We start from the raw sequence: 13,095 nt of genomic DNA, 5'->3' as shown, positions 1-13,095 counted from the left end.
AATTTATGGACTTTTGAGATATGCTGCAGGTGTTGGAGACACAATTTTATTATCGAAGTAGGTCATCATCGAATAACAATTTTTTAATCACGCCGGCCCTATAAAAACGAAAGGCTGTCTTGTCATTCGCATCAGTATTCATTCTTCCATCTTCAAAACACTACCGGAACTCACTTCTGTTAAAATGTACTTCAGCAGTGTGTTCTTGTTGCTACTAGGCTCCTATGTCTGTTTGATCAACGGTCTAGGCGGCAGTAGTAGCGAAGGTAACGATTATACGTGGGGTACTAAATTAACAACTGATACCCTGATTGCACGCGAGGTCATAACTAAAACAAAGATGCTGCTGCAAACCACAACTAAAACATATACGCTGACCCAGGCGGGCACCGCCAAAACTATAAGTTATATACACATTACGGATCTAAAACGCATGCGCGGTGCAACTGCGGAGATCACTTCTGGCGGTGTAGGTGACACGACAGTGACAATCAAATTTACTTCTTTAAGAGGATCCGGAATTAAATCTCAAGTGGAAATATATGGAGCATGATCGAATTATAAACTCTATGGTAAAATATCTCACTAATAGTTATTTTTCCGCGATGATCTTACACATTTTAAGTGTATTGAGTAGATTAGACAAGGCTTAGTTAGTTTATTGTTCTAATAAAAAATAAAAAACATAAAAAAAAATGCTGATATTATTAAGAATACATTTAAGAAGGACATATAAATGTTAGGTGGAATACTTTGCCAGCAATAAACTGTAACAACTTTAACATTTTAATTTCTACCTACATGCATGTACATATGTACAGAAGTATTATTATGTACATATACTCGTATACTCGATTGGTTGCACTTGGAAGAACTATGTTGCGCAATTTTGCAACGATTTTACGTAGATCAATATTGTTATATTGTTACTTACCAATGACCAAACCATTCAGCAAAAAATATTACAAAATCGGATCATTTTATTCACTATATCATTATATATCTTTAAGACTTCGAATTGAGAAATACTTGACAAAAAAAGTTGTTTCTGAAGAACATTTTCACAAACGCTAAAAAATTCACTTTCATATATTAGGATTTCCCTTCAGGAGTAACGTTACGTTCGTACGACAAATGTAACAAATTAATAATAAAAAAGTCAAATTTTAAAAAGATGTATTCCTATTTGCATAGTAATTATGTAAGTAATTAATTAAGTATTCAGCAAAACAACAATCAAAAGTACGGATTCTAAGATAAAAGCCTAAATATGACCTGACTCTACGCTACCAAAAATAGAAGTGGTCTTTTAGCTTAAGTTTCCAAAACGCCAAACTGGGAATATTTAATATTTATTTATTGAGTGATATTTTTGCTGTCTATTAAATGTAAAAGTATAAGAAATATTATCTCTCTTATATTATAAACATAATTATAAAAATAATCAAGAAAAAAAATATTATATATAATTAAATTATATGACAATTGGCAGAAATGTTCTTATATAGTATGTACATATTACATTACAGTCAATAAAGAAAGGAAAATTATGAAATGACTATATGTAAAATGACTCAGTGTAGTTGTATTGTACTGTGATTCTTGCGCAAAAAGAATCCTTATTTTAATGGTTCATGATAAAAGAAACAAAAGATTTTTTTTTTTTCAAGATTCCTTACTATTTTATTTTACGCATTTTGTTATTTATTTACTTATGGGCTATAATCAATTTGGATACTAGTTTTATTTTCCGTAAATTTCAACTCGAAATATAAGGCCATAGTTGTACTGAGATTGAAGCTTGATGTGTACAAAGTTGAAACCGGGACCTCCAGAGTAAATTGTAGCATGGCCACCCGTGTTATTCGTCACCTGGTCGAACGCCCGTATTCCCGTAATGATTCTCCCGTTACCAATGCCCTGTAGTGTGTGGAAACCGAGATATATATTTTGTGGGAAGGAAGCGCGAAAAAGTTGTATACATTTTTACACAAGGCCTATTATAGTTCGTGCTTGAATTTGTATGTTAACTAGCTTTCTCATATAAGTTTATTTATTGTAATTCTCTGCTTATATGTAGATTTTAATGTGGGTCATGTGGGGGCTTCGAGGAAAAAATGTCTACCTCGGAAACACTGGATAAAGATATAAATGAAAGATTTAAGTTTCTGATGCACTGGCGAGCATGCGAACATTTTACATCAAAACCTAAGACTCGTAATCAAGAAAACGTTTTGCTGCTTCGAAATATAAAACGGGACCTATTGATCGCTGTTTTACGAATCTGTATTTGTATTTTCTGACTCATGTGATTTTTTATCTGAATTACTAAAATATTTTTGCAATTTTTTGCTCAGAAAATGTTGGAATTATATACTTTTTAAGACACTAATATGTGTAAGCTATTTTCCAGTATGTTTCCGCCAGTGCTGGAAGTTGACAACACACACAAAAACAGGAAATCGGACAGAACATATATTAGTACATATATATACATACATATATACATTCATATGTATTTATGTATACATATATATGTATATGTCACGATGATGCTTACGTTTTTCGGATATTTAATCTCATGGTTAACATATCGTCCCGGGGACGATGCGTTTGCCACGTTTTCAGCATGTAAAAGTTGAGCTGAGTTTGAAATATTTCCCCATGTACTGGATACTGCATAGGCTGTTGCCACACAGCTTGTGACTACTAGCAAACGTATTAGACTCTTGTAGTTCGTTGCCATTTTAGCGTCTATAATCTATGAACAAAAACTCCTTGATAAGTGAACAAGCACTATTTATAGAGCTGATTGAACGTAGTGTTGATTTGTAGTAAGATGCTTCTAGTTGTTATTATTTTTTTTGTGTTATCGGCGCATGTGCATGTATATAAACTCTTATCAGTTTTGTGTAGTGTCTACTATATGAGCGGTATTGAAGCGCTTTTAAATTAGAACATGTTTAACACGAGCTCTTTCAATTTATTATATGCTACGGGGCTGCCGGTACCGCTTAAGTAAAGTTCAGATTAGAAACTAAATCGTTGTGTGGCAGCTTGTTTTGAGTAACAGCATTCCATGTGAGTCTCCATTTAAATATGAGAGGCATTTCGTTGAGCATCACTTTCTCTTTGTCACATTGTAGAGCTTATCAACTACGTTAATCAACAATGTATTATATTATATTTAAGTTTATTAAAAATGTTTCCAAATTTTAAAAACATCCCAGATATGGTTTTAATTTACATTCATTTTAATTTCTTTAATACAAATTCGACTATAAACTGCATAAAGGTACAACTTAAAATAACAATTATAAATATGACTTGACGTAAAAATACATTTAGAAAATAGTATGTACGTATATTATGTTTGATCTAATCAACGATTTTTGTGTCAAAAACTCTACTAATTGATACCTTTTAAAGCGCAGGATTTTAAAGAATTATACGATAGGGTTGGAGAGTATTTAGATAACTAATAAAATATATAAAAGCAAAAGTACTTACATCCATGTTGGCACACCTTGCGATCCAGCCGCGGCATTAGTCCGTGACGCCATCAGAAAAACACAAATTAAATATACAATCCACAATGGGCAATGCTTCCTTTTAAAAACATTCATTTTTAAATAGGGGTAAATTGTTTTGTGCTTGACGATTAAACTTTTAATTTCTTATTGTAGAATTAAATGTTTGATGTGATAAGTTGGTATTGGTACCACATAATAATCCAACTTATATCTTTGTATCTTTTGATTAAAGTTATTGTAAAGCTCAACTTGAACGAAGGAGCCCCAGTTTGTTAATTTTGCGTTAAATTATTCCTCCTTGATTTTTTTACATGTTATCTATCCAAAATATACATTTGAAATCCATTTCATTTGTTTGTGGGCTACGTGCATTTGATGAGTGCCATTTTGAACTGCAATACATATGATACGATTAATAGTGTTAGAAAGTAATTTAATTAATTAATAGTTGTAAATATGTTTCCTAACTCGATTAAAAATAAGTAATTTCTATTAGTATTATTTTTCTTACAATCTCAGAAATACGTTATAATAAGAGGGATGTCTGTCACCGATTTACTTGACACAACCTCACACAACGTGCGATGCCACGTTGGTATCGGTATAAAAGCTAAACGGCTCCGAAGCTCAGAAAGGGCTTTAAGACTAATAATAAACGAGGGGGAACGTTGTGAGTTGCTGCGGACACCGCAACTCTACGGTTATACCCGATACTAAGTCAGTATGGCTCTCCTCCGGCAGACGCCGCTAATATTAAACGACACGACAAAGAGTGCGTGCGAGAGAGACAGAAAATCAGTCTGAGCGTCACGTCGGGCGCTGCGAAGCCAGTGCAAATTGATTTGTTCCTATTGGCTATAAAAATGATCTGATCTGATCCAGATTCAGCAATCTGATAGATATGGTCATTATCTATGATTCTGCGTTTTTAGTTTTCTCGAATGTGCAATATTGTGGATGCAACAGATTTTCGTCCTTTGTGTGGGCGGAAGGGGGTGGGGCGAAACTTTGAGATACACGTTTTATAGTAAGATCTAACAGGAGTGCGGATACCAAATTTGGTTACTCTAGCCTTAATAGTCTCTGAGATTTTTGAATATCCCCAGATTTTCGTCCTTTGCGGGGGCGGAAGGGGGTGTGGCGAAATTTTGAAACAAACTCGTCTCGGTCCGATATATTTTGAGTGTGGATACCAAATTTGGTTGCTCTAGCTTTTGTAGTCTCTGAGATCTAGGCGCTAATGTTTTACTCTAAGCAAAGCCGCCTATGCTACGTGTGTGTTAGAGAGAGACAGGGCGAGAAAAAATGAAATTTTTTTCTTGATGCTGGCTATAATAATAATACGATCCAATTCAGATTCCGCAGTCTTAAAGATATGGTCATTCTCTACAATTCTACAATTTTTGGTTTTCTCATATCTTTAAAATTGTGGATGCCACAGATTTTCGTCCTTTGTGGGGGCGGAAGTGGGCGGGGCGAAGTTTTGAAATATTTTTGTAGCAGTGACATATCACAGAAGTCTGGATCCAAAACATCGTTGCTCTAGCTCTTATAGTCTTTGAGCACTAGGCGCTGAAGGGAACGGACAGACGGACGGACGGACAGACGGACAGACAGACAGGGCTCAATCGACTCGGCTATTGATGCTGATCAAGAATATATATACTTTATGGGGTCGGAAACGATTCCTTCTGGACGTTACACACATCCACTTTTACCACAAATCTAATATACCCCTCTACTCATTTTGACTATCGGGTATGAATAGAAACGTCGCGCAAATATTTTTCTTCTCGAGTTGTCAACTTAAACTCCTCTTGAAAAATATACATTGTTAAGGTATAAATCGCCTTATGCATCCAGCGTGGATGGTACATTTGTTGCAACCTACTGGTAACTCAGACCAAACCTATACTTGGTTTGTTCAATGGTGCTCCAGTGATCTTTAAATCTGGCAAAGAGTGGAACTTTTGTACCTGATGTAGCTTCGGCACATGACTAAAATGCTGCCCGTAAATATATTTCATTTATGTGATGTCGGCACGGAAGGTATAAGAGTTTTTGGTCTAATAGTTTCTCTAGGCGGAATGTAGCGCCGTTAAGTCGTTCAGAATTGGACGCAACTGTATCAAAACAGGCTTATTTTTCAACTTTCTTTTTATCAACTATTCCCCATTTTGTTCCCCTTTCCGACAGCATTATGGGTAGACGAGGTTGGCAACTCAATAATTTAGTCACATTAGTGCACATTAGTCTGAAAAGTTGAATGTTAACTATTTATTGTTGGCTTAAATATTAAGAAGTCGCGATTAAATTTTGGGAGCTGAATTAGTATATTATAATATTCTAAATCACAAAAAAAATTCAATCCGATCAGAGCGATATATGTATAGTATAGCTGCCATAGGAACCATTGGCCAAATATCGTATTTTTGAACTTTGACCTCAAGTCGGCACCTCTAAACATTGTCGAATCGGGCTTTTCGCCCATACAAATAAGAGCAAGCTCAATGTACTTACATACATATGTATATACATTTTTATACTCGGTACTTAAGAAGTATTTGGGTATTTTTCCAAATTCTGTTTTTACACGGTATTGGTTCCTAAAAAACCGTGTAAAATAGACATTAATGGTGCTCATCCCATAATTTTTCCGAACAATATGTAGAAGATTGCCCAGTTGAATTCTCTTTGGTGCGGCGCCTTTGTTGCAGAACGAATACTAGAGCAGCAGTTGTATCTGCCCCGGTCGAAATTAACGGAAGTATTTCGGGACTCCCGAAAATACGCAGTACTATCATGAAAAATCTTTATTGCGGATTTTCCATCTATGCAGTCCATTTATTTATTGGCAAAATAAATAATCATAAAAAAAGAAAGCAAATACATTACAGTGCCAATTTCTGGTCTCTGCATTTTGTATTATGTCTGTTGTTTTTTTTTTTTAGTCTTTAACAACTTACAATTCGAAGTAAAATTTGAAATATGTCTAGGCGCGAAATATTTTTGCCATTCATCGATTTTAAGGGCTGTATTTGAAAACCATCGGCTGAATATCACATAGAAACGTGCGCTTTATGAACATCTCATATGGATGGTGCGATAACTGGAAATTTTCGGAACGGCAAAACCTTACGGACTATCCCAGAAATGGATGGTAGATGGTCGCCTGTTGGAGTAGGCTATTACAAACCATCACAAAAATGGATGCTGGATGGTGCCCAGTGTGATAAGGCTATGAACATCAATTTGAGTGTGTGTTACAGTCAACAATGTCATTGGGACGTCGAACATAAAAAGCAAGGAAAATACTGAATTTTTTAGGTTATATGAAAATTTGTTGGAAACTGAAGAGAGTTGATGGAGAATATTTGTAATGATAATGAAGATTATACCCGTCAGAAATTCAACTGCATTTTGCCAATAACAATAATTGCCCAATAATATCTGAAAAATCGATTTCAAACAGTGAACATGCACATTATTGTGTACATACACAGTATATATAATATACATATATGTATATATAATTTATTAATCAGAGTTTAGCTAAACCGTTAATAAATAGTTAATATTTTCCGCACTTAGAGAGCATCTTTTTCATTAACATAGGCAAGTGATTGTTGCCATAAGTTCCACACTGACAACAACTTATACATAGACAAAAGTAACTTTTATCGTTCGCTCGTAACAAAATGCTCATTGAATAACAGTAATAAAAGAAAAGTGTAAAGAGCGAGTTAAGCAAAAACAGATTTGATCTGACTGTTTTAAGAATGTGTCCGTAGATAAAGTTTTTTTTTTGACACCCTGAAAGGGTCAACCATTATATTGTATACGAGGTCTGGTCAAAAGTTATGAGGCAAAAGCAAAATGGTGCCCACAACCGGCACACTGCCCCTACCCTAATTCTCGTTTTGTCATATATCAGGCAGACGACGTTTTTCACTTACTTTTGCGGATTACGTTGTAAGCCAAAACCTTTCGTTTTCGTTTTAAGGTGCTGCAGTAAAATGACTTTTATTTTCTCAATTGCTTGCACGACGGTAGAAATTACGTGGTTTCAGAGTAAATCGGAAACCTTTTGTGAAAGTGAAAAACGAAGCCTGGCCGAATATTGATAATTGAAATGGTAGGACAAACGCTTCCGTCATTCCACGCTCATCGTAATCACATTCAATACATGCTTTGAAGGGACATCATTCGGAGCAACGAAAATGGTTTGCCGGCTTATCTACTAGTATGCGCATTTATTCTTGATTAGCATCAACATACGAGTCTGTCTTGTTTGTCGCCTTTTTCTCAGAGACTATAAGAGCTAGAGCAACCAAATTTAGTACGCAGACGAAGTGTATTTCTAAATTGTTTCAATTCTCCAGCACTCCCACATAGGACAACAATCTGTGGCAACAACGATTTGGATGATATGAAAAAACCGAAAACTCCAGTGTACGGCTCCTGTCGAAGTGAGACCGGATCTAATAAGAATGCATAGTAATCTCTCTGGGAATGCGGGATAGGTTGAGATGAAGATTCAGGTCCCAGCCCCCCCATGACAGGGGATATCTTATCTTCGTTGTCCTGAAATGTAACTTACTTGAGATTGTAGCACCTTATCACTAAAAATAGCCTGTCATTGTTTCACTCCTGTTACACCCGATACTCAAAATGAGCATAGGGGTATATAAGCGGTGAAAGTGGATGTGTGTAAAGCGCAGAAGGAAGCGTTTCCGACCCCATAAAGTATATATATTCTTGATCAGTATCAATATCGAACCTGCAAAAGTGTACTTTAAAATTTCGCCCCACCCCTTTCCACCCCACAGATTTTAAAGTACACTTTTGCAGGTTCGATATCACAGGATTGTGTATACCAAAATTGGTTGCTCTAGCTCTTATAGTCTCTGAAATCTAGGCGCTCACTTTTTGTAATAGGCAAAGCAGACCATGAAACGTGTGTTAGAAAGAGACAGAGCGAAAGAACGAAATTGTTTTCATCGTTCTAGCTATAATAATTATACGATCTGTTTCAGCCTCTGCAGTCCAGAAGATAGTCATTCTCTACGATTCTGCGTTTTCGGTTTTCTCGTATCTTTGTGGATTGTGGCTGCCACAGACTTTCGTCCTTTGTGGAGGCGGAAGTGGGCGGGGCGAAGTTTTGAAATACACTTGTAACAGTGACATATCACAGAAGTCTGGATATCAAATTTCGTTGCTCTAACTCTTATAGTCTCTGAGCACTAGGCGCTGATAGGGACGGGCAGACAGACAGGGCTCAATCGACTCGGCTATTGATACTGATCAAGAATATATATACTTTATGGGGTCGGAAACGCTTCCTTCTGCGCTTTACACACATCCACTTTCACCGCTAATATACCCCTATGCTCATTTTGAGTATCGGGTGTAACAGGAGTGAAACAATGACAGGCTATTTTTAGTGATAAGGTGCTACAATCTCAAGTAAGTTACATTTCAGGACAACGAAGATAAGATATCCCCTGTCATGGGGGGGCTGGGACCTGAATCTTCATCTCAACCTATCCCGCATTCCCAGAGAGATTACTATGCATTCTTATTAGATCCGGTCTCACTTCGACAGGAGCCGTACACTGGAGTTTTCGGTTTTTTCATATCATCCAAATCGTTGTTGCCACAGATTGTTGTCCTATGTGGGAGTGCTGGAGAATTGAAACAATTTAGAAATACACTTCGTCTGCGTACTAAATTTGGTTGCTCTAGCTCTTATAGTCTCTGAGAAAAAGGCGACAAACAAGACAGACTCGTATGTTGATGCTAATCAAGAATAAATGCGCATACTAGTAGATAAGCCGGCAAACCATTTTCGTTGCTCCGAATGATGTCCCTTCAAAGCATGTATTGAATGTGATTACGATGAGCGTGGAATGACGGAAGCGTTTGTCCTACCATTTCAATTATCAATATTCGGCCAGGCTTCGTTTTTCACTTTCACAAAAGGTTTCCGATTTACTCTGAAATCACGTAATTTCTACCGTCGTGCAAGCAATTGAGAAAATAAAAGTCATTTTACTGCAGCACCTTAAAACGAAAACGAAAGGTTTTGGCTTACAACGTAATCCGCAAAAGTAAGTGAAAAACGTCGTCTGCCTGATATATGACAAAACGAGAATTAGGGTAGGGGCAGTGTGCCGGTTGTGGGCACCATTTTGCTTTTGCCTCATAACTTTTGACCAGACCTCGTATACAATATAATGGTTGACCCTTTCAGGGTGTCAAAAAAAAAACTTTATCTACGGACACATTCTTAAAACAGTCAGATCAAATCTGTTTTTGCTTAACTCGCTCTTTACACTTTTCTTTTATTACTGTTATTCAATGAGCATTTTGTTACGAGCGAACGATAAAAGTTACTTTTGTCTATGTATAAGTTGTTGTCAGTGTGGAACTTATGGCAACAATCACTTGCCTATGTTAATGAAAAAGATGCTCTCTAAGTGCGGAAAATATTAACTATTTATTAACGGTTTAGCTAAACTCTGATTAATAAATTATATATACATATATGTATATTATATATACTGTGTATGTACACAATAATGTGCATGTTCACTGTTTGAAATCGATTTTTCAGATATTATTGGGCAATTATTGTTATTGGCAAAATGCAGTTGAATTTCTGACGGGTATAATCTTCATTATCATTACAAATATTCTCCATCAACTCTCTTCAGTTTCCAACAAATTTTCATATAACCTAAAAAATTCAGTATTTTCCTTGCTTTTTATGTTCGACGTCCCAATGACATTGTTGACTGTAACACACACTCAAATTGATGTTCATAGCCTTATCACACTGGGCACCATCCAGCATCCATTTTTGTGATGGTTCGTAATAGCCTACTCCAACAGGCGACCATCTACCATCCATTTCTGGGATAGTCCGTAAGGTTTTGCCGTTCCGAAAATTTCCAGTTATCGCACCATCCATATGAGATGTTCATAAAGCGCACGTTTCTATGTGATATTCAGCCGATGGTTTTCAAATACAGCCCTTAAAATCGATGAATGGCAAAAATATTTCGCGCCTAGACATATTTCAAATTTTACTTCGAATTGTAAGTTGTTAAAGACTAAAAAAAAAAAAACAACAGACATAATACAAAATGCAGAGACCAGAAGTTGGCACTGTAATGTATTTGCTTTCTTTTTTTATGATTATTTATTTTGCCAATAAATAAATGGACTGCATAGATGGAAAATCCGCAATAAAGATTTTTCATGATAGTACTGCGTATTTTCGGGAGTCCCGAAATACTTCCGTTAATTTCGACCGGGGCAGATACAACTGCTGCTCTAGTATTCGTTCTGCAACAAAGGCGCCGCACCAAAGAGAATTCAACTGGGCAATCTTCTACATATTGTTCGGAAAAATTATGGGATGAGCACCATTAATGTCTATTTTACACGGTTTTTTAGGAACCAATACCGTGTAAAAACAGAATTTGGAAAAATACCCAAATACTTCTTAAGTACCGGGTATAAAAATGTATATACATATGTATGTAAGTACATTGAGCTTGCTCTTATTTGTATGGGCGAAAAGCCCGATTCGACAATGTTTAGAGGTGCCGACTTGAGGTCAAAGTTCAAAAATACGATATTTGGCCAATGGTTCCTATGGCAGCTATACTATACATATATCGCTCTGATCGGATTGAATTTTTTTTGTGATTTAGAATATTATAATATACTAATTCAGCTCCCAAAATTTAATCGCGACTTCTTAATATTTAAGCCAACAATAAATAGTTAACATTCAACTTTTCAGACTAATGTGCACTAATGTGACTAAATTATCGAGTTGCCAACCTCGTCTACCCATAATGCTGTCGGAAAGGGGAACAAAATGGGGAATAGTTGATAAAAAGAAAGTTGAAAAATAAGCCTGTTTTGATACAGTTGCGTCCAATTCTGAACGACTTAACGGCGCTACATTCCGCCTAGAGAAACTATTAGACCAAAAACTCTTATACCTTCCGTGCCGACATCACATAAATGAAATATATTTACGGGCAGCATTTTAGTCATGTGCCGAAGCTACATCAGGTACAAAAGTTCCACTCTTTGCCAGATTTAAAGATCACTGGAGCACCATTGAACAAACCAAGTATAGGTTTGGTCTGAGTTACCAGTAGGTTGCAACAAATGTACCATCCACGCTGGATGCATAAGGCGATTTATACCTTAACAATGTATATTTTTCAAGAGGAGTTTAAGTTGACAACTCGAGAAGAAAAATATTTGCGCGACGTTTCTATTCATACCCGATAGTCAAAATGAGTAGAGGGGTATATTAGATTTGTGGTGAAAGGGGATGTGTGTAACATCCAGAAGGAATCGTTTCCGACCCCATAATGTATATATATTCTTGATCAGCATCAATAGCCGAGTCGATTAAGCCATGTCTGTCTGTCCGTCCGTCCGTCTGCCCGTCCCTATGAGTGCCTAGTGTTCAGAGACTATAAGAGTTAGAGCAACGAAATTTTGTATCCAGACTTCTGTGATATCGGACCTTGACAAGTTTATTTCAAAATTTAGTCACAACCAAACGCAAGGAAGCGTTTCCGACCCCATAAAGTATATATATTCTTGATCAGCATCTATAGCCGAGTCGATTGAGCCCTGTCTGTCTGTCCGTCCCTATCAGCGCCTAGTGCTCAAAGACCATAAGAGCTAGAGCAACGAAATTTTGTATCCAGAGTTCCGTGATATGTCACTGTTACAAGTACATTTCAAAACTTCGACCCGCACAATTCCGCCCCCACAAAGGACGAAAATCTGTGGCATCCACAATTTTGGAGATACGAGAAAACCAAAAACGCAGAATCATAGACAATTACCATATCTAGCACATTGGAGAATCTGCATTAGATCAGATCAGATTATTATAGCCAGAATGATCAAGTGGCAAAGCCTTCCACGCGATTTGTCTGTCTGTCTGACGCAAACTCTGCGTCGTGTAGTGTGAGCTCTCTAGCGAGTCTAAACGGCTGATGTAGGTGTGAGAATAGAAAAAAAAACAGAAGGAAAAAATAATTAAAAAAAAAAACGATCGATTTAAAAAAAATTTTGTTTGGCTTAAAAATTAAATTTTCCTTTTGCGAATATCAATAGCTATATAAATAATAAAATCACATATATAATGTCTGAGTACCGGGTATAAATAAGTCTCACGTTTCTGTAAGTCCACAGTCCCCTGGCAAATGAAACAGTTTTCTTTCTCTTGGATGATTTATTAAGGATTTTAGGACAGTTTGCATTAAAAATACAATTTAAAAAAATCAGCTACAAAGAAATTACCAACAAATTCAGAAGGTACTTTGTTACCCTGAGCCATATCCAAACGCTGAGGCTCTTTCCAGATCTATCCGTACTTTCCGGCCTAATTGTTTACGCATATGAAGTACAAACTACAATCAAATTACAATACCCTCTACCATTCCGTACTCTCTGAAATATCCCTTGAATTGATACAATTTCATATTTACCATCATCTTGAATTATAAAATTTGTAAAA

The 13,095-nt window shown here is 36.3% G+C and overlaps 3 protein-coding genes across 7 annotated transcripts in view; 1 reads left to right on the top strand and 2 right to left on the bottom strand.

Annotated features, from left to right (window-relative positions):
* The window catches only part of LOC117188518 (protein Wnt-5-like), a 91,846-nt gene that overhangs the window by 75,180 nt on the left and 3,571 nt on the right, over window positions 1-13,095 (bottom strand). For 3 of the 5 annotated variants that reach the window (XM_033392521.1, XM_033392518.1, XM_033392520.1), the window contains exon 2: window positions 3,511-3,925. In XM_033392521.1, coding sequence (XP_033248412.1) covers window positions 3,511-3,626 — 116 coding nt within the window. In that variant the 5' untranslated portion in view covers window positions 3,627-3,925. Of the gene's footprint in view, window positions 1-3,510; window positions 3,926-6,499; window positions 7,057-13,095 lie in introns of those variants that run through there. The other 2 variants (XM_033392519.1, XM_033392522.1) reach the window with 2 other exon arrangements.
* LOC117188520 lies at window positions 36-1,516 on the top strand. The gene has a single exon (XM_033392524.1). It carries the CDS (start codon window positions 185-187, stop codon window positions 551-553), a length of 369 nt encoding a protein of 122 aa, XP_033248415.1. The 5' UTR covers window positions 36-184; the 3' UTR covers window positions 554-1,516.
* On the bottom strand, window positions 1,655-3,129 carry LOC117188521 (probable salivary secreted peptide). The gene is made up of 2 exons (XM_033392525.1): window positions 2,561-3,129; window positions 1,655-1,920 (listed from the first exon to the last, which is right to left on the bottom strand). Exons 1-2 carry the CDS (start codon window positions 2,744-2,746, stop codon window positions 1,744-1,746), a joined length of 363 nt encoding a protein of 120 aa, XP_033248416.1. The 5' UTR covers window positions 2,747-3,129; the 3' UTR covers window positions 1,655-1,743.

Source organism: Drosophila miranda, chromosome 3, assembly GCF_003369915.1.
Source record: "Drosophila miranda strain MSH22 chromosome 3, D.miranda_PacBio2.1, whole genome shotgun sequence".
Taxonomy (NCBI): domain Eukaryota; kingdom Metazoa; phylum Arthropoda; class Insecta; order Diptera; family Drosophilidae; genus Drosophila; species Drosophila miranda.
This window is presented reverse-complemented; position numbering and strand designations above follow the sequence as displayed.